The sequence below is a fragment of the Falco biarmicus genome, chromosome 9 (assembly GCF_023638135.1).
Source record: "Falco biarmicus isolate bFalBia1 chromosome 9, bFalBia1.pri, whole genome shotgun sequence".
Taxonomy (NCBI): Eukaryota; Metazoa; Chordata; class Aves; order Falconiformes; family Falconidae; genus Falco; species Falco biarmicus.
Window position 1 is genome coordinate 39,396,797 of NC_079296.1, and position 27,955 is coordinate 39,424,751.

At 40.5% G+C, this 27,955-nt stretch overlaps 1 protein-coding gene across 2 annotated transcripts; it reads right to left on the reverse strand.

Moving 5' to 3' along the window:
- Positions 1–2,274: 2,274 nt before the first annotated feature.
- Positions 2,275–26,912, reverse strand: LOC130155280 (solute carrier family 22 member 15-like). 2 transcript variants are annotated; one of them, XM_056352374.1, is made up of 12 exons: positions 26,803–26,912; positions 25,155–25,301; positions 21,235–21,367; positions 20,403–20,567; positions 18,664–18,793; positions 16,703–16,924; positions 14,896–15,036; positions 13,059–13,144; positions 8,739–8,847; positions 4,963–5,035; positions 4,301–4,464; positions 2,275–3,271 (listed from the first exon to the last, which is right to left on the reverse strand). In XM_056352374.1, the coding sequence occupies exons 1-12, from the start codon at positions 26,890–26,892 to the stop codon at positions 3,259–3,261; spliced, it is 1,473 nt and encodes a 490-aa protein (XP_056208349.1). In that variant the 5' UTR covers positions 26,893–26,912; the 3' UTR covers positions 2,275–3,258. The 2 variants fall into 2 exon arrangements, with proteins under 2 accessions (XP_056208349.1, XP_056208350.1); XM_056352375.1 differs by lacking the exon at positions 20,403–20,567.
- Positions 26,913–27,955: the final 1,043 nt, after the last annotated feature.

The following is a 27,955-nucleotide window of genomic DNA, read 5'->3' on the forward strand; positions in this document are numbered from 1 at the left end:
TTCTGGGTATTTACAACTCATATTCTTCCTCTGACAAGGGGAAAACTGGGGTGGCTTAAGAAAACCTAACCAAGAATTAAAGAACAAATACCGCCTAGCAACAGGGAAATAGCATTAGAACTTGGCGGTATAAATGAATGTTCAGGCTTTGCCTCTGCTCAGCACTCTTGGCACCTAAGACAGGAAAAAAATCCCCAGCACTCCTTAGAGTAAAATACAGTAAGATTAAACGTAAAACACAGAAAGGAGTGAAAAAACTGAAATCAGTTCAGACTTCCTTTGCAGGCAATCTGTGAGTATCACAGATATATTCAAGGACAGTGCAAAGCAGCCAACTTTTTTTTTGGTTTTTTTGTTGGGGTTTTTGGGTTGGTTTTGTTTGTTTGTTTTTTATCTTGGAGATTTGCAGGTGAAACATGATAAAATCCAGAAAGCAGTAGGATTTTCTCAAATGCTTAAGTAATACAACTTCAAATCAGTTTAAAGGTAATTTCAGATAAAGGTAATTTCACACCGAAGTGCTGAAGCACTGAAGATATTGTTCTAACACAGAAACAGATGAACACTGCAGATGCAACATTATAATCAAATTTCTACACACAAATAAAGCACAGGGGAAGAGCCAGAAGTGATATTTAAGGATGGCGATTGTGACCTTGTGTGTATAATTAAGTCACTTAAATTAACTCAGCTCCCTTTGTTCTTTTTACAGAGAAATGGAAAGGAATAGGTAAGTCCTACACTGAGTAAAGAATTTATTAGGGCATTCCTCCCCAAAACTGCCTTGTCTTCATCAAAAATAATGAGAAAGAGAGCAGCTCTAAGTGAAGAATTTCTAACTCTACAAAGTTAAAAGCTTTAAGGGAAGATACCTCCTCAAAAAATGCAGTTATGTGACCAAAACCGATGCTTTTTCTGACTTGCTATGACATATACGGTAATGAATGACACTGTTTCTTAAGACCTTATAAGATATAATGGATTGATTACATTAGTCCAACTGACAATATTTCTAATAAAGCTGTAAATAATTATTTCTAAACACATAACTGGAAAAACGCTTCTTTCTTCCAAATAGCATCTTTTTACCCAGCAATAACAAAATGCAGCAAGGATATCTAAATAAGTCAAACAAGGTGTTAAACTGATTTGAAAAGATAAGCAAAAATGGAACTCTATGTTTCCATCTGTATTCTCTTCTGGATCTTGGAGACATAGTACCAAACCAGCTTCCACAAAGGCCTATACTCATAAAAAGAGCTGCAGGTACCATGAGTCATGCCAGGGCCGCTGAAAAGATCATTAACTACTTTTCAAGACACACGGCTTTCTGGTCATCAATCCACAAAATTACAGAAGCCATCCCAGGCAAAGAATTTATTAATTCCAAATCAAATAAAGCAAAAATAAGCATGTTCAAAATTTAAATTATCTTTGTTTCCTGTTTTTCACAATGTGGAATAAAAAGCAGAGGAAAAATGCTCTAATACAGCCTGATACATGTGGCAGGAGGCAGAAATAGACCACATAATGGTACCTTTACAATCCTCCTGTTCCAGAGTCTTGTGTCTGCTTTGGGAATACAACTTTATATCATTCTATTTCTTACTAAATTTTATTTCTTGTAATAAAAAAATTGAAGTCAACAGTAACAAAACTTGGTCTTTACCATATCCCTGCTGACCCAATTATCCTTTGAAGAGGTATAATCAGTCACTGTGGTTATAAATGTTAATGCAAGGGAAGGCATTAATAGTATTCAGAAAAAAACCCCATCACTAATTTAATTCTAATCCTCATGAAAGTTAAACATTACAAAAATCATGAATAAATGATCAGAAGATAAAAGTTTGCAGCATATTCTATAGGCTGTTTGTCATCAAGCTTCAGCCCCAGAGGTTAAGTAAATGCACATGCAATCCACTGGTATGTCAACATTATCTAAAAGTTGTTCTGATTGCCAGTTGACTTTCACCTCTTGGGGACCTGATCAGGCTGTCTGAAAAGCATGCATGGATACAGCACAGATTTCAGTGAGGCAACCAGGCAGAGCAACCTGTGTGTGCTTATCTCTGCATGCGTGTGTGTACTTATGCACGTGTGCATGTTCAGTTGCAGAACTATTATTTAACCACGGAACTTGCTCAAAACATCAGAGGCCTTTCAGTAACCTTTTCATACCAGATGCATTACATTAAGGGCCAAAATCAAAATGATGCAATTATTCTTCAAAAAGCCTGGGTAAACATCCTGGAAAAAGCAGCAATCACAATATAGATGTTAAATAATTTTCTTTTTAATAACAAAATTGTGTTGCCCATCAAAAGGCTGTAATATTTGTGATGGATCTATTCCAATGTAAATACATTAACTGTTAACCAAAGACACACACTGCCCCTTGCAAGGAGGAGTTTCCAATTCATAGATGAAATGTACAGGATTACATATTATTACATGTATTATACAATATATGACTCCTGTTCAATAATTTCTAGTTCCACAAGTACAGCTAGAATTTGATAACCTTTGTCTAAAAGGTTACTCATCCTGTCCTTTAAATGCACCTCTTAAAGACCTGAAAATTTTCCAATATAGTATTATTTTTAAACAGTACATATTTTTTAATGTACAACTGTATTAAAAAATTATTTACTCCACAATAAAATCCATTTATTCCCCTTTCAAATCTCCTGTTCAGGTTTCTTATGCTAGACATACTGAGGCAAACAACCCATATAAAAATCTTTGGTCTCTTCACACTGTGAGGTATAGTGTAATCTAGAGGCAAAAAAACCTGAAGAGAAAATTAGCATATACAGGATGCTGTTACTTTTCATGATTACAGCTTGCCTGAATATATAAGGCCATCTAAATTTTAAATTATACACATAACTTCAATTACAACGTTATCGCTTAATCTGAAGCTTGCAATTACATTTTGTAAAATAAATTAATACTTCACTTTAAGACACCGTAGAGAAGTCCAAACATCCAAAGTATGCTTTTCGTAAGTCATTAAATTAATGCACAGATTTGTCACCTCTTTTCTCACAAGCTTTGATCAACTTCTTCCATCTTCTCAATCTGCCTCCGCATAAAACTGTTCAACATGCTACAAACAGCATTATACATGAGTCCTCCAACATTTCCTGTCAGATATATAGAACAAGGCTCTGCCCTTCAACTGGTATAGCACCTTCTCAACGGAGGCTTCATTTTCCACCACAGACAGACATTCTGAAACTTAAGTGTTTTCTTCTAACCGGTTTGCCTGTCAGACAGAAGGAAAATAATTATTGAAAAACAGTTTACATGCCTTATTTTTCTTGTCCTATTTTATAGGCTAATATCAAATTATAAAACCAGAATTCATTGATTTTTTTTAATTGTAAGTGAAACAATATTCAAAAAGCTCAAAAATTATTTTTTTCCATTTCAACTGAATGCAGTTTTACTATGTATTAGGCATAATAATAAAGCATAGTAGCGTGTAGTATAATTAAACTGATTAAGTACAATAATTACCAGATAAATAACAAGCTAGCATATCAATAGAAGCCATAAAAGAAACCCATATTCTTTTGTATCTACACTAAACCTGCTTCGTTCTAAGCTAACAATTCCTTTCTTATAAGAATTTCACACATACACACAGCTTTATTCTCTCCCCCTCCGTAATTCTTCCAGGAAGCCATTCCTAAATTTAGGGGAACGTACTTCACATTTTCTATTCTACTACCTGTTGAAACAATCAAAACTTTCATTTCCCACTTCAGAAGCTTTATTTAGTGCTACCAACAACAGGAAAACATTTTAAATGCCTCTAACACCCAGGATACTAATGAAGGATAAAACACTTCCTCAGATATATATTAATTTTAGATTATGTTCCCCTACAAAACATGACAAAAAGTCATAATCCAATATATGAAAAATATGCCAAGTTATTTTACTGTAAAAGCACAGTAATCTTGCTGAATGTGTTGTCTCCAGTTATTTTAGACCACCTTTCTAAAATTTGTCTTCCTTTAAGGAAACAAAATAGTACTCATTTACATATGATTTAATACATACAGGTGAAAGCTGTTAGCCTTTACTCATCTTTAAGAGCCAAAGAGTAAATTTAATCTCCACTGAATGAGAAAGATGGCTTTAAAAACTTCATGCACATTGTTCGTTCATGCACAATCTAACCAATATGCACTAAATCGTGACTCACGTAAGATAGAGGGGAAAATAAAACAAAGCTACAGTAAAAAAAAAACAAAAAACCAAAAAAACGCCAAAACAAAAACATTACTCTGCCTCTTCGTTTTTAAGCACTTGGTATTTGGGACTCTGTACATCTTCAATGCTCTCGGCAATTGGCTTATTTAGTGTTTCTGGCAGAAGGAGAGTCAGGAATCCCGCTGACAGTCCACTGATTCCAAACACCACAAACGGTACAGAAGGACTAAGAGATTTCTAAAATTAAAAATACATAGTAAAAACCCATCATTGTTTCCTGCTCTTAAAATATGTAATCCATATGAACTGCAGTCAAAACCAAAAGACTACAACTTTTCACTTTAGCAGTTTGTGCTATTATCCATGTACTGGCAGAACAAAGAACCCAAATAAATGTCATTTCATAGAAACAGCTTCATAGGAATACTTCCTTTTACGGGCCTAAAAGAACCCAGATACCGAGGGAGCCTTCGCAGTACTGAATGTGTTATATGACAACCATTTCACTAACAGATGAAATATTAACACAATATAGAACTTCAAATTATTTCCAAAAGGGATAAAATACTAGGTATTTTTAAACATCTTGTTCATTTATTCTTGACGTTCAGTGAATGTTACTTTTCATAAAAACATTTTTTTTCCCAAGGAATATAGGTGGTAACAAAATCAGCAATGTCTTTTTGAGATAATTCGGTAAATCTGAGTTACATAAAAACTAGAAAATAATCTTACCATAGACGGCACAAATGGAGCCAAAATGCCCCCAAATCTGCAAGACATGGAACAGACACCCAAGCCAGCATTTCTGTTTCAAACAAAGGATGAAAGATTTATAGTTTCAGGATACACAAATGAATCATGCATGAACACGTCAAAGGTTTTTAAAGACCTCCAGCAGTTACTCTGAAGTAACAACTAGCTGCTAGCAAGATAAATCACACCCTCTCAAACCCTAGCAAAACCACCTTGTTGTGCAATCCTTGAGAAAAGTTTTAACAAACAGAGAGGTTTTCCAGCCTGCCATATGTGGCAATTTCATTGGACATCCCTGTGCTGGATGGAGAATGATTTCAAAATTTGGCAGGATCTTCAGACAGAAGAACAGGATCGGATCTGAATGCTATCTCCAAGAAATAGCTGCTGCCGCAGCAGCCTCTCTTCTGCCACCTCAGATTGCACAGAGGACAAGTCAGTAGTCACCTCCAAAGAGAAAATGTTTGCCAGTGTGAAGCCTGGAAACATTTGGCCAGATGTATCACTAGAGAGGCTGCTGAATTCTGTGCTCACTTCAGTTTTCAGGCAAATCTAAAACAATCTCATCTAGACTGTGACAATCAAAGCATGGGTTAGAACAGCAGGATCCTCTTCAAAGGAAGTTGCAAAAATCCTCAGTGTCTTTCGTTTCCTGATCAAATGCAAAAATCTTCCATCTCTGCGTTGCTCCTAAATATGGTATTTAACAGCCACTTCAGGGACCTGACATCCGCACCAGTCATCTGTGAGACAGCAAGAACTGGCTCATGGCGGCTGCTCTTCTCCCCAAAAAACAAGAGTTGGGGTTGTGCAGAACAACGCCATGGTATGCAAGAGGAAAAAAGCGTTATCACCCAAGAACTATTAGTAAGCATCCTTGAGGTGCTGCACTGCCAACAGCTGACCACCCACAGCTTATCTGACCTTACTGCCCCAGGTTTACCACCACGCTTACTAGGAGACCTACTAAACCTGACTGACTGCATGTGCTCCTACCATCCCACCGAGCACAGCACTGAACTAATGCCAGCCAAAACAGGTCTACAACCAGGGTAATCACATCAGCCTGGGGCTTAGTTCAAGCCAATTAGTCCCGCTGCAGCTGCCTGACAAGCGATGCATACCACGTGGCACTCCTCTAGCTGCACTGCTTGCCCAGCTCTGCCTGGTAAGCGGGTTGCAGCCCTGCCCAAATGCAAAAGCTTCTCTGCTCCTGGCACTGGCAGCTCTCAAATTGCACTATGCTCACCAAGGATTGCTGTTCAACAGAATTATGGAGAGTTCCTTGCAAAGGAAGTCAGAGATCAAAAGGCCAAGTATTTCAAAGAAGTACAAACTTACCTACCGCCACTACCATTATGTGAAAATACAATAGTTTCTCCACAATGAGAATAAGCAAATAAGCTTTCCAAAGCTATCCTAGACAGTCCAATGATCCCGCTCTGATTTCACCCATCACACACAAGGATGTTATTATTTTGCAACCATCTTCTCATTAAAAAAACATGAGTTTGTTTTTCCATCTATATTACTAGAGCTACGATTACATTTATTTCCCAAAGACAACCTTCCTTTCTGTCCAAAATGCACAGTGGTGATGTTTTCTATTTTTAACTGTTTTGTTCTCCCAGAGATATTTTAAAGACACATCAAAACGGAAAAAAAAGCCCAAAGCACTAACATTTTCTCCAGCTTGCTGCACCTCCCCACTTCTAGCATGAGGCGTATTTGTCATTACAATACCAGTTAACTTAAAATATGCTTAACAGTCCTTATGCTTAAAGTAATAAGTAGGTTTAAATAAGGAGCATTAATACTGAAAACATTTATTTTTTCTGCAAAACATCCAATTGGGGAAACAAAAAATAAAGTTTATGCCACCTCCTCTCCACTGACATCACACGGCAGGCCCCAGCGCTGCTGTCAGCGCCATGCCGGGATCGCTACAAAACTTTGCAAACGCCACCAGATGGGGATGTTTTGCTTTAAATTCAACACTTGCCCATCACTGCTTTTCCCGTATGAACTGTAATATTTGCAATTAAATTTTACCAGAAAAATATCAAACATTTTAAACGTAGAAACTGTCACACGTGAGGAACTTTCATATGGTTTAATGTTACAGTCTGATATATTATTTAAAACGAGTGGTCTAATACAGTTGCTGATTTTTTAAACTGTCTTTATTCTTGCATTTTCTCCACCAGCAGTCTGTATATTTGATGTAAAAAGTTACTGTTTTGCCAGAATATTTGTGCAGATTCTCAAATGAAGCAGCACTTTACTTGATTATTTTTTTATTTGAAATCTTCCTAATCACAAACACTTAATTCCAAACACACAGAGCCACTGCTGTAATTCCTGCTAGGTATAAGCTGTCACATACTTGGCACCGAATGTCAGTGGAACTCAGGAAGACAGTGTAACATGAAAACACACTGAAACAAGCAAAAGCTGAGAAATTAAAGCATTTTCAGATTTAATTCTCTTGTTTCTCAACTCCAGAGAAGCAGAGGGGACAGGAAAACAAAAAGTCAAAAACCATGCACACTAAAAGAAAAAAAAGAAAATAAGGCCTTTACTTGTATTCTTTAAGAATACAAAAGTTTGGGCAGGGAGAACGTAAACAAACCCCCACATCCAATTTCAGTCAGCATGCTTGGGACTTGCATATTAAACCTAAACCTGTGCCAAGAATCACAAACTTAGTATCTAGAAACAGTCAATCCACCTCCATCCTCACAAGTTCTATTACAAAACATGCATTCAAAGCCTGGCTTTTATGCCTCTGTAACATATGGTAATTTGTGAACCTCAAAAGAGAAAAAAAAAGCCAATGCAAGGAGTCACACCCTCCCCCTGCCCCCCAATCCCCCAGCATCCTGGAATCAAGTGATATATGTCACCATCTTAACTACTTCTACAATGCTATAGGACAGATCTACCAGCCAGAATGCCTTCCTACTCCACGTCAGCTTCCAACTTTGCTGCTTTCTCTAAAGAGGCTCAATTTTTGCAGTAGTTTTGTAGCTGCTATTCTTGAGCTCAAATTCTGAACACGTACTTAAGAATACCATTCAGAAAATCATGTGGAACCAGGACGGGGGTGAGAAGAACAAGCCTGTGTGGTATTACATATTCCTATCTCAGGTTTATCTTGGGACAACAGGCGAGAAAGTAACCTCACAAAGAGTTAGTAAGAACCGTGAAAAATAAACCAGGGGTTTATCCCACTTGTTCAGTAATTAAATGGTGTAAAGCAAATTACTGTCATAGAGAAACTATTAACATGAGTTACATTATGAATATTTAATTAAATAGCAAAGATGTAGAAAAGCATAATCATATGGGAGATATAGGTATATAAGACTGTAAATAGCCCTTGCTGTACCGTCTCCATTTATTATTAAGTTAGCATACACTTCCATCCCATTGTTACATTTGGTTTTGCACCCTGTAATTTTACTCCCAAAAATCAATAATAGAAATGAGAAATATGGCACCTACCATTGCAATGTAAGAAGTTGGTCTTCTTATTTTTATTCTGGATTCACACCTAGAGAAAGTTGCCACAAACAGCCTGGGAAAGCATGCTGGTGCAAAACGTGTGACTAACAGAAGAAGCCCTGGCAAGCTGCCTTAATTACAGGAAGAACTCATACTGATATTTCAGGTAAGAATAATTACAGTTAAATATTGAAGCACACTTGTGCATGAAAAGTATTGTCATTTACCCAGAAACTCTGTTAAGTTACCTCAGTACTGTCGGGTATAGTTCAGATGTATAAATATACACGATGTTGAAAGCAGCGCTGACCATCATTTTTCCACACAAAGCTAACAAAGTGGGACTGAGGAGCAGACCTTTCAGGAAAGAGAAAACAAGCTGTGAGCATACATAGTCCATTTTCTTTCTCTTTTTATCACAATGTTGAAAATATGCAGTCCTTTTTAACAGACTATCACTCAAAAAGAATGTTTCATCCATAGATTTTTTTAACTACAAGCACAAAAGCAGTATCTCAGTTCTTCCCAACCATTTTAAGAGCTAGCATAAGAACAGATACATAAAATTATATTTAGGACCAAGAAAACAGGACCTATTTTTTAGAAAAGTATAAAACTTTCACAGCTCTAAATGGAAGGGCTAACGCTTCCAGCTGTAGAGTCAGGATACCTTACCAAGTAACTACATCTTTTGACAAGCACAGACAACATAGCTTCCTTAAATAATTTATTAGATTAAAATCATAGAACTTGATTCACCTCAACAGTTTATTTGCTCCTCAAGAACATCCTGTTGGGACTTAAAATGCAACAGCTTTGTAACTGGAAAGAGTAAATCTAATGCAGCCCAGTTTACTAACAGACAGAGTTTAGTTGGCTAAACTGAAGTGTGCATCTTTCAAAGTGCAAAAGAAACCTGGCTTTCATTATCCTGATTTTGGTTATGTTTGCACCACCCATTTTAATACAAAGATAATTTAATACATTCTCCTAAGCATGAAGAAAGAATGAGTGCTCTGATCAGCTGTATTTCAGGTTCTCTTCCTCAGCACCGCGTTCAGCATGTTTCAGTTTGGATCAGATGATGTTGATTAAATAATGGGAAAGTCTGACTGCTTCTCAATTGCTTTTCTTTTAACTTTGCCCTTGAATATTCTCTGTTCTATTAATCTGATCAAGTCAGATTCTATTTCAACTGAAGCAGAAATTCATTTGTACATAAACTGAAATCCAGAAACTTTATTTAATGTCTTTAAGTATGATGCATTTTTGCCGTTATTTCTGTAGTTGATGCAAAAAAGATGCAGCATTGTCATCCAAGTTCGCCTGTTGCTCAGTAAGAACTGGAATATTGCATACAGTTGCCAGATCGAAAGGTGTGAACCTGGTCCTCAGAGCTGTGCTGGGTGCCATCACAAAGCTGGGACATCCCTTTTCTTCCATCAACCAAACATGAAGTGATGAAGAAGAGATGTGTAATTCTTAAATGTGTTTTAAAGCTAGCTGTTTCTCTCCCAGGGAGACTTCAATTGAATACTGCATAGCCATGTATTATAAATGTAGTGTTAGTGCACTTGGGAAGTTTTGGACTTACTATCAAAACAGAAGAAAGAGTCTGTCTAGACAGAGAAATTAGCACTCCAAAGCTCATGAGTCAATTTAGAGTGCACCGTCTTCTCCAAGTTCCCTCCCTCAGGGGAGGCTGAAGGCTGGCCACGTGGGGAATTACTGCGGGATTAAAAGCACACTGGAAATTCACTGCACATCAGCTTCCTTCTGTAAGTAAGCCCAGACATAGCTGTTACATTTTCCTCAGTCTCGGAGCATATTTTTAGCAATTCTTGCAGAACAATCCACTATTTTCTTTATATCTATAAATTGTAATGCCATTAGCATAAGGAATGCACTTTTCCTTTGGGGATTCTGGTCACCATTTATAGGTTATTTGCTAGGTCTAGCCAAGCAGGTCCACGCAGCATCTTTAACACTTCTACTATATTGTCTAACACCCTTTCACCTGGACGTCCAGTAGCAGTGGTATGCACACAATTCCGCCTGAGACAGTACCGTCAGGGCAACTGTTTCAAACTTTGGTAAAAGGCAAAGTTGTAAGTACTTAGTAAATTCATGTATTTCAGTTTTAATTAATAAGGGATAATCTTCCATTAATTGATCTTTGGATTTTAGAGAAGCAAAATTGGGGGGGGGGGGGGGGGGGCGACACAATGACATGGGGACGATAAAGATGGTGCTGATGTTTAAGACCACCTAGAACATGAGTTAGTCTGTGATTTCATTTTGATGCCATAAACGCCATTAGTAGTCTCATTCGCAGTGTCATTATGTAGATTCACCCTCCTGCTGTCATCTTAATGCGCATAAGTTCACTTAAGCAGTACTGAAACTAAAGGAATCCTTAAATTTCCCTCAGAAAAAAACTATCCACTAAGAAAGGGTCGTTCTCAACACAAAAGGAAATACCCAATACTAAGAAGAGCTGAGAAAAAACTGATTTAAAGAATTGCAAATTTTCTTTTCTTCTTCAGTGGAAAGCATATCAACGGAAGTCACAAGAAGTTATGATGTGTTCAGCACAAGCAGATAAATCTAAAAGAGAATTAAAATCTAGTTACCCCCAGGTGAGAAGTCCCCTTTGCTTGCTATAGCATAAAGCTGACACAAAATGCAGTATCTTCATGCTTTACATCAGCTTTTGAAAGAAAAGAGTATTACAGCTCCATTCCCTCTCCACTGCCACTCTCCTTCACCTTCTTCTAATCTGATACTCACATGAATTAATTGATGAGTTTAAGTGATAAGGAAAGAGGGAGCTGAGGGATGTATCAGCTTTTACTTAACACTGAGAGATTTTTAGTCTCACATTCAGCACATGTTTAATAACAGAAATGTTCTTGGCTTATTCCACAGGGCAAATTGCTTGGATCAGATTCTCATTCACAAGTTAGCAGTTATTTAGGAACCAAGTGAAGATTACAGACATGAGAGACAAGTGCCCAATATCTCATTAAAATCTTAAATCCCTTGTAATAAAATAAAGGATTCTTATCAATCGCTCAGAAGAATGCAGACTTAGACAAACATAGGAAGTGTTCTCCTTAGCAATAGGAGGGTCAGACTAGAGATGCAATAATCCTCATTTCATCCAGAATGACTCATCTTCATCATGCTTGGAGATGATTTTTTTTTCTCCTTAAATGACACAGATCACTCTTGGCCAAGAACCAGCTTTACTCTTACCACAGTGTGAAGCAAGATGTAACAGTGTTAGAAGTCAAGTCAACTGGAAAAGGGAGGTTTCCTGAAATTCACCAACTCTTCAGAAATTAATACCCTATCATGATCAGTCGCTACTGCTTTTCTTTCCGTTCGTTTTAAAATATATAAAAAGAACAAAGAGCAAATTTGTTGGAACAAAGGAAGAAACCGTCTCAATAGAAGGAGCAGCAAAACAACTGAGGACTTGAACTAACACAAGCATGGCAAATGGAATTACAAGATATTTTATCTGTCTGTTTTTCTTCCTGAGACTTTTCTGAGATCAATTTGAAATGGATGCCAGACAGTATTTGTAACTGTTAAGGATAAACACAACCTGTAGAAGGCTACCTTGTAATCACATCACTCGTGCTCCTCAGTCAAAACACTGTGAAGGCTAAAGCACTTCCACTGAAGTGATCCTAAGAAAAATAGGAGCAGAGAGCAGCCACTTCTATTTGTTAGTGTCATGTAGACTTAAGTTTTCACCAGCTAAAATAAATATTATCAGGGAAAACCTGTATTTGAAATGGAATGAAAAGTGGAAATACAAAACCAAGCATACATGAATGTTACTGACAACGTTAGAAAAACCCACATCTTTTGAGATAAGAAATACACTTGATGATATTCCACCATTACCATGACCTGTCCTCACAACTGCACAGTGCAACAATACACAGCATGAGACAGAGAAAGGCAGCAGGCTTCCTGCAATCCCCATGGCTTCCGTATCGCAATTCTGACCTCCATTTCTAATTTGAAAGTAGGAAATATTTTTTAAAGCTTTTTAGTGGTTTGGGTCTTTTAATGATTAATTTAGCTTCTAATTCAGGAAAACTTCAGTTCCTCTTTCTATAAATATTGCATGCCACCAAAACAAATGTAAAATTAAGCTTAGCATCTCACACTGTCAAGATCCAGTCAAACTAACATTACACTGCACTGCAGTCTGGCTATTAAATCCAGTACTTTAAGGCTGACTGCTTAATAGTGATAAATGAATGCAGTGTCAGTATTTCAGACAGAATGCGATAGCTGGGTCTGACCTTCAAAGAGCCACGGGCTTGCAGTCAGACAAGCTTAGTCAATTAACAGGGTCAAAGTATGCAGGAAGTTAAAAGCAATATAGACAAGACCCTGACTCCCTGACCAGCCCCAGAAGCAGAGAGAGGTATAAACAGACAGGGCTTTAGGCCCTGAAATACTCTGTCACAAAATACTCACTAAATTGTTTTGTCAGCTTTTATCCAAATTAACAAACATCTACTCTAGCAGCAGTACATACTTACCAGCATTTGTTGGTAAAACCATAGTAAATATACAGGCTAATCCTGCAAATACCAGGAAAGATGTCATAGTTTTACGTCTTCCAGACCTAAAAGGAAAGAGCACCCAGATAAAAGATGGAAACAAAGTCCTTTAGTATTTTTTTAATTTGTCTGCAAAATACCAACTAAAGTACACAGCAGCATTGCAACAGTTCTAAGTCTATTGTATCTTGGTAAGTGCTTCAAATCTTGCATTATTTTCCTAATTTTGTGTACTGAAGTCCTCCCACAAAATCTTTCCTATTTCTAGCCAAGTTTTGACTTTTAAGCTATTGAATTTGTAGCCTTGAGAAGAACCCATCTATTTCAGCAACAAGAACTCACAGACTTTTTTCTTCTCTATACTAAGCAAGGCAATGGGCCCTGTCATCAAAAGGGTATTCAGTGCATACACACAAAGATCAAATTAATATTAGTCAAACAAATGTAGTTCTAATGCTTCCTAATCTGTATTTCTCTTCTACAGCTTTGCATAAACATATGCATTTATGACACACAGTAAAACTTATTTTGTATGCTTTTCTGTCTAATAGTATACACATAGAAATAAGCAAAGGCTGTTTCTACTGCCTGGTGTTTTAAAAGAGAAGATGACAGGATAGAAAATCACCAGCCCATCTCTACATCTGCCATACCTAAATATTTCATAATTATTTGCAAAGGAGCACAAGTAACTCTTAGTAACAGTTTGCAGGCATGTAGAAATACTACACATGCTTGTTACTTCTTGAACTTTCACAGCTACTTCTAACTACTAGCCCATACTTGTAGAACTACAGTTTATCTACAACAAATGTACAATACTTGTTCTTAAAATCTTCTAAATTTTTTTGCAACAAAGAATCTATACTTTAAGGATACTGCTCAGTAAAACTGAATGAAAACAGAGCAGCTGGCTTGTCACATTCTGTTTTGCATTAAGCACCTAAAACAACACATATCCTTACTTCAGGAAACCGAAAGCTTGACATTTACAGTTAGCTTGACAAATTACAATGGGGGGGAAAAAACGTAGAAAAGGACTTGGGCGGTTTGTAGTTTAAATGTATGTCCTTGACGTAGGGCTTGGGCGCAGGCTGGGCTAGTTGTTTTGCTTTTTATCTTGACCAAGCTGACAGCTTTTTACTGCCAAAAAACCCAAAAAGTGACATCCTCACCTGACTGAAGAAAATGAGCTTTTTGCCACTGACCTCAGTGAGACCAAAGTATCATTACAAAATACTCAAAACTGAAGGTTGCAGGAAACCCTGAGTAGCTCTGGGCTGCCAGGCTGTTTGGCCTTTGAAAATAAGTACCCACATAAAGCATGGCCTCCAAATACACTGAAAATATGAAAATACAGGGACACCTATCATGCCTTAATGAAAATTGAACAACTCTCACTTCAAAGTTTTGTTTGAAGAGTTTAAGTAAAAATGAGCAATGCTAGAAATTGCTTTCAACTGCAGTTGGTATGCAGTACAAAAATAAGTTGTTCTGAGTAACAGGTGTAAGAGATATATGTTATAGATACTTAACTAGGATACTCATATTCTTTCCATAAAGACCAAACTTTTTTAATAACATTAATCACTGAAAAGCTCATCTCCTGAGTAATTCAAAAGATGAACAAAACTAAAAAAAGAGTTAGAAAATCAGAGTCCCATTTCCATAGCAACTACAGAAACCCCTGCAGTAAATCCCCAAAGAATCAACACTGTTTAAAAAAACAGAAGTATCTTACTGAGAAAAATGCTTTTTTTTTTTTCTAAGCTATCTACAAATATATGCAGAAAACTAGGAAATATTTTTTTCTTACCAGGATTTCTCAATAAAAAACATGCACAGAGGAAATGCTGGAACTTCTACAAGACCAGAAAGAGCCACATTTAAATACAGATTTCCTCTTAATTCACCAGCATTTAAAGTTAGTCCATAGTACACAAAGCTGCAGGCATACCTAAAAATAACCATAAAAGTTATATTACTAACACAACTAATCTTTAGGGCTAAGGAAGTATTTAAAAGGTAAATTGGGCTGTGTTATGGATTAGCTATGTTCTAGGAAGAGAACTGTTGACTCCCCCCAAAAGGGAAACAAGGCAAAGTGAGCGGTTCCTATTTAAAGAAAGAAACTTCTTGAAAGAAAACAAGTGCTCATATACATCTACAGCATAACTTTCAGAATTTTCTGTTGGCTTAGGGTTTTTTTCGTAGGTTATTTAGCAAATCTAGTAAGCTTAGCTGTAAGCAGCTAATGCTTCACTGTTGCAAAGCAATCCTATGAAAGAAAATTCTATGTACATCCATTGCTTAAGACTAAGTGTCTTCCCCAACCCTAGGGAAGGCTTCCCCAAAAAACTATTATCACTTCCCTTGGAAAGAACTAAGCTTCCACACCCCCACCTGACAAAAACCACACTGGGTTGGAAAGGCCCCAGATATTACAAGGACATTTTGCCTGTTCCCCACTATTCTTTTACTGTCCAAGCAGAATCGGGGCCAAGTGATGTGGAAAAGGAAAGTTTTCCCTGATACAGGGAGAACTATGTCCTCAGTCAGTCACAGGTGAGGGTGATGCCAAAAGCTCCTGAACAACAGCATAAGGGGCTGGGTGACAACTGCTTTGACACCACTCCAACAGCTCCATGCACTGCATCTTAACAGGGTTTGAGATAGAAAAACAGTGCTGCAAGCTCTTCCTCCAGAAAGTAAGAATACCTTTGTGTAATTTCTCATCACCACAATTACTTGTATTAACTTACCAGCAACTTTAAGAGTCTTAAGATGCTTCTGGAAAGGTCCTACTTAGCAAAGATGTTCCTGCCGCTTCTCCCACATTCTGCACATCTCTGCTTAACCCACACATCAAACTAATGACTTTTCTCATCTACATCCTGACAATCATCTCAAATGACATCAAACTTCAAAGGGAAATCTTGGTTTTGGCATTTTGGAAAAGAGCCATTCCTCCAGCAGCTTTTGCAAGCCAATTTGCAACAGCTGCAGCTGTACCAACCAACCAACACCTTCCCTACCCCAGGGGTTCCCTCTGCACTGCCATTTATTGCTAATATATTATTATGTTACATCCTCCTGTGCTTCGGGGTGTTTGTTGGGTTCTTTTTCAAGTTGTACCACTTTTAAAGACAGCACCTAATATAAATCTATGCAATCTGTTCTTTATCTTGTCCACAGTTTTCCTCCACTGAACCCGCGTAATGTGCTGCTGGGCTCCAAAGGCTTATTCTTAAACCAGATTTCTACTGTTGTCTAATCAAGGCAGTCCTTTTCTTCCTAAAACTGGTTCAAATACACATCCTTTCAGTAATTTCTGCTTCAGCTTCTCACTTTGCTGAATGTAAATCTTATGTTCTCACCAGATTGCTTCTTGGTAGGTTTTGAAGCAGTTTCCTAGTAACACACTGAAAATAAAACCCGACAGCAGTAATAGTGAAACATCAAATTTACAACACATAATTTTAGATTATTATCGTCTGCCATCAACTGATAAACTTAAGATTTAGTTTTTGAGGGCAGAATTTTTAAAATAAAAAGATGAAAAGTTTAACCTTTTCCTCATGTCTGACTCATTCACAGCATCTCGGTGTCTTGTTACTACGTACCAGATGTACATCAGTATGATGGTTCGCCACCGAAGGACTGGGTGTTTTACTAAGTTTAGAATACCAGGTGCTGATTCATCCTTTCTCAAAGCTCCTGTGCTTGGTTTTAATTTTAGATTTAATCTCTCTTTTCCATTACCAAGCGCAATATATTGCAACACATCTTCAGCTTCTGCCATTTTCCCTTGGGAATACAACCATCGTGGTGACTCTGGGAGCATACTAACAGGAAAGAACAGAAAAATCAATAATGACAAATTCATTCCTATGAACACAGTACTAAAGTCAATCTTTCCATTTTGTAAATCAATACGTTAAAAAAGTGCCAATGCAAAATTCAGAGAAAAACATTCTATTTGCACTGTTCTGCATATTAAATTCCATGTACTCTGATAATACAGTTAAACTTACAGAAGCATTGTTGGAGATGGTTGACAAAGCACTCAGTTATGTTAGAGGAGTTCAAATCTACATCTTGACTTCTGCTGAACTGACTTCTTGGGAAATGCTACACTAGCATTATCCAGGAAACACCTCAAATCCCAATTATCTGAACAGTCCAGACAGTTTTCACAAAGTTTATTTCAAGCTTCTCCATTATGAGAGGGGCTCTGAGTTGGAGTGAAGAGGAAAGAAACCTTACTGGGGAATTACCCATCAGGCTCCAGCAGCTCGCTGCTGCCCATGTAAGCTTTAAGTCTCTTTTCCCAAGTATAATCAGAATATCCTTGCTTACCACAACTTCAGTTTGTGATTCCTGTTTTTTCCACTTTGTAGCACATGCTCCTGCTTTTATACAAGCCATAAAATAAAGAATGGAGTATCTTTAACTGAACCTTTATTTATTCTGGTACTCCAAACAGAAACATACACCCTACAACAAACTTAACTTTCATTACTTCAGAGGATCCCAGTATATGTAGTGTTTGGCGGAATTGTATTTCTATCAGAAACAGAACACCATAAAGGAAAATGTATTATGCAGAACTTCTTTCCTCAGCCCAGAGGTTCGTTTTCCTTGACTACAGGAAAGGGGTGGTGGAATGGTGGTGGTGTATTTTTTGTGTATTCTTTAGCAGAATTCATTTCAAGAGCAGATCTATCTAAAAAGTAATTGAAATTAAAAAAAAAAAAAAAAAGATAAAAGCTTCTGATTTTTATCTGTGCTGTACGCTAGACACAACCTGTAACAGCGTGTAGACAACCTTCTACACTAATTATTTTATTTCTTCTACAGCTTTAACTAGTGATCAGAAGTATACGAGGTGTGTTACTTGGGATGTTAAAAGAGTATTTTTAACAACACAGGCCAGACAAAGCTAGCACTTTTAATTCCTTGAATACTGATGCATTTCATAATCATTTTTATGGTAATGTCCATGTAGGAATTCTAAATGGGGCACCCAAGCACGTGAGTGCTAGGAATAGACATAAGGGACCTCAAAAAACAGGCAGACACATAGTGTATCATGCTAAACAGGCAATTCCAAGTGCTCTCACTTATTTCCCTTTGCATGCGTCTCACAGAAAGAAACTCTAAAATCCCTCTAGGATCACTTCCAAAACTTTTCAGGCGCTGAAGCCCTTCCTTGGCAGAAGACAGTGTTCCTGGCTGATGCTCCAGCTTGCAGCCTCTGGCAGGCCTTCCCTTCCCTGAGCGGATTTGTAATTGAGTTTTATTGGACAGCTGGCACACAGCTGCTCTTTGCAATGCTGGCCACCACAACTGTAACAGCATGCAGAAACACAAGCTTGTCTTCTGGGTAACCCTGACCTTCTGCTTCATTTAAAACCGCTTCTTCCTTCACAGTATGATTTTTTCCTCTTGCTTGGTTCACAAAAGCATACAGAAAAATGTCATCCTTGTTTATACCACTCTCTTGAATGTCATTACAAGAAAAAGTAACTGTTAAATTGCTGAGTATTTTTTCTTATCACTATCATGCAGGTGAACCACTTACAAAGAAAGAAGGAGGAAGAAGATTCCTGGAGTATTCGATACCAAGGCAAGGTAGCGCCATTCTCTTACACAGTAACCCAGTAACGCATAAACAGCAATGCCAACTGCAAATGTCAAATTAGTTAATGAACCTGAAAAAATACAAGACCAAAATGGTGACTACAGAAACCACTGGGAAAAGAAAAAAAAAATCTTAAGCAGAAGCCTGAAATTCCTAGCCTATGATATACCTAAATAAAAGAGCAATTTTGTGAGATATCTTTATGGCATTGTGAACCAGCTGGCTTAATATATTAAGCAAACCCAATGAAGAATACCTTTGTATAATGTAGGGGGGGGGTGTCACTTTTTCTAAAGGGTGATACATGGGAGGGAGCAAGAAATGAACAGGAACCTACAGACTAAGGAGAAAACATAAGGACAGGAAGAAGTGTTGAGAGTGAGTGATTTATTTAGGTCTATTAAAGTAATCTTGAATAGAGGTGGCAGGCTGGAACAGAAATTGGAAGTTATAAAAGTAAAAGGACCGAGTTCAGTACAGAAACAGCTGCAAGCCAGAAGTTTATTACAACAGACTTCCGATAACAAGCATAAATAAAAACGTTAAAAATATGGGGTCAACTTGAACTCCAAAAGCCTAACAGCAAACCCTCTGCAGACTAGCATGGGTCTTGTACTAACCCAGAAATTCTCAGCTATTGCCCACAAAGCCTAGCTCACAGCCAACACCTAAGAGAGCTTCTTTAATACTGCTGAGCTGCATTCAGCAGCTCCCTCTCATCAGGGGGTCTGAAGCAGTTTTTCAGCACCTCTTTCCCAACAGCTGAGCAGAACTAGAATAAAGCACCTAGAGCAAAAGCAGCAGGAAGCAGACTGGCTCTTCGGTCCGTCAGGAGGCTGGCCCTGCAGGGAGAAATGCTGGGGGGAGCAGAAAGAGACAACAGGGCAAGGGGGAAGGAGGGGTGGGAGAGAGAGAGGGCATGAGTCAACAAAGCGAACCCAAGAGAAGAAAATTCAGTACTTAAAAAAAAAAAAATAGTGAAAAGCTATAACTACACCACAACTGTCTCATACATCCCCAGAAGTCCAGAGAAGAAATAAGAAAAACAGTGGAATGAGGTAACTGAAGAAATGAGAAAAACATGCTTACAGCCACAGCAAGTCAGCATTTGGACCAAGTTTTTCCCCATGTGGTGCTAGCCAGAAAAGTGTTACAGTCTGAGCTACTCCAGCTTTACAACAGTCTGACGTGCAAGCGTTAAATTTATTTTAAGTCTTGGCAGTGGCATACGAAAAAGGACATTTGAAAATACTGGATGATCAGTACATTCAGCAGTGGAAAAAACACTATCCAGGCACTAAGTCATTTTGTGGTGCAGGGAAGCTTCCAAGAAGACTTCCAAGAATGTCTTCCCAAAAGACCATGCAGCATCGTTCAGAAGTTGGCAGGATCTGCCTAAACATATTTTTTTTAAAATGTAATGCAGTTGTACAAATTGAGAAATTTTAGGAATCAATGTACCAACTCCAAAAGCTCAGTTTTGTTATTTATCAAACAAACTCAATCCCATGTTCCTTATTCAGGCACTCTTCCCAAAGAAATTAGAACCTGGATGAATAACATCACACTTATTTGACTTATTCTACAAATTGACTTTACTTGGTACAAATATAAAATGTAAGGTATTGATAGAACAACATGTGGCACAGTAATAATAATTAAATATTCCCAAATCCCACCTGTAAATGACCAAAATGATTTTCCTACATATTCTTGTGTTAGGACAAAAGACACAAGAGACATTCCACCATTCACAATTCCAACAAAAAACCGTGAAACTGCAAATGTGTCATAATTCGGAGCTAATGCTGTGACATACCCAAAAATGACATCAAAAAACAGACCTGTAGAGAGAGAATGAAATGTAATTAGTACTTATGGTGCACAGCTTGAACTCAGAAGAAAGGCAGGAACCACATTCAGTTACTCCTGAATGAGCACTCTATAGCACTCTTTTGTCTCTAATCTCTCACACTTGGCTTTCTGAAATCACACCATATGAAAATTACAACCATTTTCAAGTCACACACTTGGAAGTCTGCAATGCCAAAGGCGATGTTTCCTTGAGACAATGTTATTAAACAAAAAGACGCTTTGGCTGCAAACACAGCTGGAAAACAAACACCAGGACATGAGTAACCCACTCAAGATGTTTAGGTAAATCATTCTCTCCTACCCCCTCCAAAAAAAAGTGGATTATTTTTATTGGGAACAATATGGTTAGGCAATGTGTGGAGTACTGTGCTCCAATAGTGACAGTCATAGCAAAAGCAGGTTATTTTTCCTCTCCCATTGATATTCCAGTGACCACTGTGCCGCTCAGCACACTCTTACTAACCATTTTAGTGCTGCTCCACTCCAAGCAAAGTGTTTATACAGGTCATTGACTCGGTAGCATGACACAGCAGGTGACCCACGGCCAGCCTCCTGGTAGGATGGCCCACAGGCAGAAAAGAGAAGGATGATGTTATCCACATAAAATGCTTAAGAAAAACCTTTTAACAATCTTACCTGAGATATACACTGGTTTCCTGCCCAGTTTATCTGACAAAGGACCAAATGTAATATTTCCGATAAGCAATCCAGCAAAAAATAGGGATGATGCAAGGCTTACTTTGTAGGCTTCTTGTTCGATTAGGTACCACTGTAAAAAAAAAAAAAAGAATCTCCTTATCATTAAAAGTATTAACACCAAGCTGCTGCCTTCCTCAAAAATAATAAAAAATTATCAAAATTCTTGTCTTGCCATTTCCCACTTCTAGCTTTATATCCTATTAAAATTTTTGTCACATTTTTTGATAGGGAAGCCAACAGTAGTCATATTTTTTTCCTCCTTTTTTCCTCTCTACTGTCTCCTCCCCCCCCAGTTTCATTACATTATAAGCTTTCAACTTGGAAAGTACAATTAGTTGCACCCCAATACCCAGGCTTTGACAAGGCAACTGCAACTTATCTTAAGTTATTAAAACAAGGGAAGTCTAAATTATTAACAGCTTAGCCATTTCCACATTGAACAAGCTTAGCTACTTCAATGAACAGGTAATGAGAATTATTCATTAACAAGAATAGCACGTTCACTGTTGCAGTACTTAAGAGTTAATGCTGTGCAACTATGTTTCCTGAACCATGAGTAATCCTTGGTGCCCTTCCTCATCATACACATGTTGAATTGTTGAAGAGAAGCAGAAAGGGATTAGGGAAACATCTCCTTGTTTTATAAAAGCTCTAAGAACTACTTATTAGCTACCCATTGATATTTTCGTATCTTATTGTGCATATAAATTTACCATCAAACAGAAGTTAGAAACAAGTGATGGGTTTCTTTACAAAATAAATTTTCTACCTCATCCAAAAGCTAAACTGTGGCAGCATAATCAAGAGTTGTCAGGAAAGAAGAAAATGAACAGACAGTGGGTTGAAATCAGAACGAACCTTACGCTATTTTCCTGACGGGGGAAGGCACACAGACAGCTTGTGCAGTCCCTCTGCTACAAACAAGGAGAATCAGCACTCACAGAAACGCACTGCTGAGATTACAGACATTGCTGACATCATGAACTTGGGAAAGAATGGCAATCAGAAAATCCTAAGTGGTTTTCCAGGGAAAGAATTTAACTAATTCAGTGCAAAGCTTTACCCAAAGAAATATTCAATCCTTATTTGAGTATTTCAAGTAACTCCCAGTGTATTTACTGGAAAATTTACCTTAAAAAATTGGATGAGCATCACACTGACTTTTTAAACAACATATGCAGTATGTCCTTTGGGGAAAGGAAGAAGGATCCTAATCCCATTTGATTTTTTTTAAGTAGAAGGTTAAAAAAAAAAAAAAAAGAAACACCAAAGGGAAGAGGCCCATGACCAAGATCCAGCACAGCATACTAGGATTTAAGCCCTGAAGCGTCTGCCTTGAATTAATACAGATCCCCAAAGAATATTAGGAATTTACTGAAACTTAAATCAGAGCAATCCCAAGAAACATATGCTTTTACTCAATCAGAATTCACATACTGGCAAAGTACAGAGAAAACACAGCTCCATCCACCCAGTAACCCACCAATTACCAGTGCTCTACCCACTACCCATCCAGCAGCCTGCAAGACACAGGCTGCAGGAGCAGGACAAGATTCAATGCCTTCACAGGACTCCTTCTTTAGTCCAATGTACCCAGTGTTCCAGCACTTCAGAGTTTTGGGGAATTTTGGATACTCTGGGACAGTAAAACTGCTGTGCAGCAGCAGCATTTGCAGCTGGTTTCTACCGTACCCCACTGGGTAGAAGATTCTAGCCTATCACTTCGGATAAAGATGTAGCCCCAGAACTTACAGTTTTTTAACTTTGAGTTGATTTCATTAAAGTATTCCTGAGCACGAATCCTCAGGAAACTTCAAGTATAAAAATATCACAGCATGTGCTCTCCAAGGCACAGAGCACTGCTGACAGAAGTCCTTCTTCTCCATCCTAGCACTCCACAGCACACAAATGCCAAACTCCCTGGTCTCATCTGCAGTGTTTCAGGCTGATTCAAGAGAGAAAACAACTTTTTGCTCCTGGATATGGCTGTAAAAATCAACTTCTGAAAGGTAAACGACCATTTCTACACCAAACGTAAAACATTTCTGAACTCACCTTCTTAAGCACCGTCACTTGTTAAAGCAGGGGACTGAGCTGAGGCCAGACCAAGACACAATTCTAACAGCTGTATTGTCCATGAACCAGGCCTGAGCTGTTCTTTACAAAATCTTAGTTACGCCAAAGTTAATTATGCCGATCAGTTTTTGAAGCAGAACTGAAGAGCTGCTCTGGAGTTTTGCTGAGCTCCAGAGAAGAACAGTGCCCCTGCCAAACCAGAAGACAACTGAAAATATTTAAGTTTATGCTCCATCACCAAAATAAAGGAGATAAACTTTAGAAAAGCAGCTTCCTCTCCCAGGATAGAACAGGAGAGAAGATTGCTTCTGCAAACTGTGACTTCTGCTGCTTCATGTGCCGCTGGAAGATGCTCATATTTTAACAAGTCTGATATAATAGTGCATGAAGAATGTAACTTTTAAAAGAATGCATCTATCTACTTCAGTTGCACAAAAGGGATTTGTTAAATATTTGTCAAAATTCACTGCAACTTGCCAACAAAAACGTTGCCAATTTTGCTATCACAAAACCAGACATCCTCTCAGCTCTAACTCCCCATGACAGTTTGATTTAGTTACTAGACCACTAGCACACAGCAAAATGTGGGCCAGCATCTAAAGATTCCACAAAAGATACTATTAACAATTAAAAAAAAACCCCAAAATTTAAAATAAAATTACTAAAATGCATGGGAACATAGATTTGTTTTGATAAGTCTTGAGAATTACTACATATTTTGGAAATTGTAACACTGACTCCTACATTTAAAAACACAGTATTAGTTAAAATCTGATCTGTGATTATAAATTAAGCACTACTCTGTATCACACATCCTGCTGAGAGTCTGAAATTGAAGGGTGATCTTGGAAGACAGGCTAATCAAAAAATCTGTCTCTGACAGAGGTTATGATCCAATATCGCACCATTCCTTCTCACGTCTAGTCACTACATTTTTCCAAGAGAAACATTACACAGTCACATTTGGGATAACGGGAAGGAAACAAAAACTTTGGCATCGGCTACACCAAGTCCTAACCTGTTGTATTTACACAAGTTGACTGACAACCACTCTAAGAATTCAATCAGCAGAACTCTGACAGTTCACGCTACAAGCCACGCCACCCACGCAGTCTTTTTTCTGGCACTGGCAGCGATGCTGAGGTCACTCACACTGGCCTGAGTGATTACAGCCCAGGGACTAGGGAAAAGCAAATGCAGCCTCTTGTATGGAATTCATAAGGCATAGGATGAAGGGTCAAGCTTCTGTCCCACTCAGCAAACTTCCATCTCTTCCATCTCCCACTCTCACCACATGTGAAAATACCCAGACACGTCGTGCGTGAGTTTCATTTTCATTCTAGTTTTACAGTTTCAGATGCGTCTTCTGTGAGAAACTAACAGAACTCATGGTAAAGCTTATGCGCCCAGCAGATTGTGCAGGCATGACAAACTCTTCTTGGTAGAAAACAGATATTAGGAGGAGCTCATCCTAAATTCCAGGGTTATAAACTGTAGTGACACAATCATTCTTCATTAGTAACAACTTCCTAAAACACACGAAGGTAAAGAAAACTGAAAACAAATAATACAAAGAAAGTTTAGCCTAAATTAAGGAGTTACAGATTTACACCAGGAAAGCTAAACCAGTAATTTTAGTCATAGACTTTTAGATTTAAAAATAGTAATAAAATGGAAGAGCCAGATGGGCGGGTTCCATTACAGTAAGCCCCGGTCAGCTTTTAGAAGCGCCACATCCTGCACAAGAACAAAGAAGCAGTAGGTGCGACAGAAGTACTTGCCTCAGTTACTATAGATGTGAAGTTGTCCGCAAAATGGATACGCTTGGCCAGCTCGGCTCTGCTCGCTGGAATTCCCTCTTGGTCTATGTGATAGTCAGGTACAGCTCCCACGAGCACAATAAGCATCGACTGACAAGCCACGTAGATCTTAAAACAAGACACAGTCATTTACCCTAAACAATCCCAAGGAGACCTGGTCAAATACTGTGAGCTGCTCATTAAACTAACGATTCCCCTTTACCCAGCATCAAACACAGAACGCAGTCTACTGCGATTACATCCCCAGATGTGACGCGGGCAGCTGGGAGCTGCAGGCACCACTCCAGAGGGAACCTTCAGGGAAAGCTTCACCTCGGCACCCTCCTCCCTGTTGCAAAGTTGTTCAGTTTGTTCTTGCAGCTTTGTAGCCAGGCACAGGGAAGGAACATTGTAAGAATTTCATCAGTTTCATAGCTAAGATCTAATGCTTACACCTAGATAATAATAATTATTATTATTACCGCCAAAAAAAATTACATGCAGTGCTGAAAGAATACAGCTGGTAGTGATAAGTCAAAAACAAAAAAAAATCCAAGATATTTGTTAAAATCTCTGCTAGTTCTTCCCATTGCAGAAAGTGAAACCTTGAGCTGATCATTAGGAAAACTAGAACATGCAGGAATAATGACGAATTTCATAAAGAAATCCTTATGAGAATATTATTCATCAACATCGACTTCAAGATGTTTTAAATGCCTTCTAGGCTTTGCACGTGATTTTGTTTTTTCTAACATAATTATCCTTAAGCATATCCATACGTTAGCGATTTTCAGCACGTCACCACGGTCGGGAAGGTTTTACGTCTCGGCTGGCTGCCGGCAGCGGGCCGGGGGTCCCCGGGCGATGCGTCCCCTGCGGCCGCGCAGGAACAAGCTACGCGCAACCCACGCGCACCGGCAGCGCCCGGGGGGGCAGCGCCCAGGGGAGCGCGGCGGGCCGGGGGGCACCGCGCACGGCCGGCCCCGGCCCCGCACCGCCGCCCACGCGGGGGGTCTAAATCCTGCGGCTGCGGCCGGGCTGCCCGTCCTGCCGCTGCCGGGGCGCCCCGCGTGAGGCGGGGGTCGGGCAAGGCGGGCGCAGAAATAAGGAAAACGGGCCGTGAGCTCGGAGAAGCGGGGCAGGCGGGGCCGCGCGGAGGGGGGGAGAGGCCGGGGAAGCAGCTGGCGAAAGGAACGGAACCCACCGGGCCCCCGGCGGTGCCCACCCTCCGCGCCACGCACCGCCCCGAGCCCCGCAGAGCGGCGCACGGACGCGGCACCGGGGGCAGCGGGGACAGGTGCCCGGAGGCGGCGAAGCCCCGAGCCCCGGCCCCCGCCGCGGCGCCGTCTCCCGGCGGGGAGCGCGGGGCAGGCGCGGAGCCCCGGCGGGGCGGGCAGCGCCGCACACCCCCGGCCCGCTGCCGGGCGGGGCCGCCGCGGGGGCCGGGGGCAGCCCGGGGCCGGGACACGCGCCGAAACCGACCGAGGCGGCGCCCGGCGCCGGCAGCGCAGCGGGGGACGCGGAAGCGGGACAGCGCCGGCCGCGGCGGCTCCCCGGGGCGGCTCCCCGGGACAGCCCGCCGGGCGCCCCCCGCCCCGCCCCGCCCCGGCGCCCCCGCCGCCCGCCTCACCTGCAGCAGCACCAGGAAGGCGGTGAGGCGCCGCTGCCCGCCGCCGAACTCCCCCGCCGCCCCGAAGGCCTCCTCCAGCCCCAGCGCCATGGCCCGCCCGCCGCCGCCCCGCCCCCCCCGCCCGCTCCCACCTGCGGCCCCGCCGCCCCCCGGCCGAGACGCGGCGGCGAGGGACGGCCCCGGCCCCGGAGCGGCCCCGCAGGGCGGCTGCGGCGCAGAGAGAGCCCGTGGAGCTGAGCGATGCGGCGGGCCGCGGAGGAAGCGGCTGCCGGGACGGCGGGGGGGCGCGCGGGGCACCCGGAGCCGGGCTGCGCGGCACCCGAGGAGCAGACGGGCTCAGCGGCTGCTCCAGAGCTGCGTTTGAAGGGCAGCAGCTCCCCCTCTTCCACGGCCCCGGCGGCGGCAGCAGTGGTTCCCGCCGGGAGTTAGGCTGCTGCAAAGGGGAGGGTCGCTGCGCAGCCCCCCCGCCCGGGGCCGCTAACCGGGCACCCACGGAACAAGCCGGCGCTGCCGGCCCAGTCAATACGACAAACTGAACTGCCATAAACACTCTCTTCGTCCTCCGGCTTTCATCTCATGCGCAGAGTGCCACCTAAAAGCTCCTGGTCCTGTGGGTAACGCGAAACTCCAGCTCAGCTGGCAATTCTAGGATTAAGAATAGAGACATTAACTATAATTAATCAGGCCAGGGGAAAAGGGCTCTGGCAAAAGCACGGCGAGTGGCCGCCCTTGGTGTAATTCCCTCCAGGCTGTCATACCCGTGGTTATGCCGCCGTGTTTCCTAGCGTTACATTTAAGGGTGCAGCTTTATTATTACGCTAGCTTTATACGGGGGCTTGTTTTGCTTTGGGAGGTTGGTGGTGGTGGTACGTGTTTCTTGTTGGGTTTTTTTTTTGTTTGTAGGCTTTCTCCCCTGTTAACCATATCAAGAAATTATTTCTTTGGAGGCAGTTAAGTTAGGACAACCTCCCCTTAGTATTCTTACTGAAAGTGGTGGAAGGCCTGGAGGGGATGGCAGAGCTCAGGGAGCAGGCAGCGAGCGCCATGCAGCGCAGTGGGTAGACGTTGCCCAGGAAGAGCCAAGTGAGGGTCAAAGTGCTGCTTACCTTGGAACTGTGACAGCGCGGATAAAAAGGACTTCTGAAATAATTTC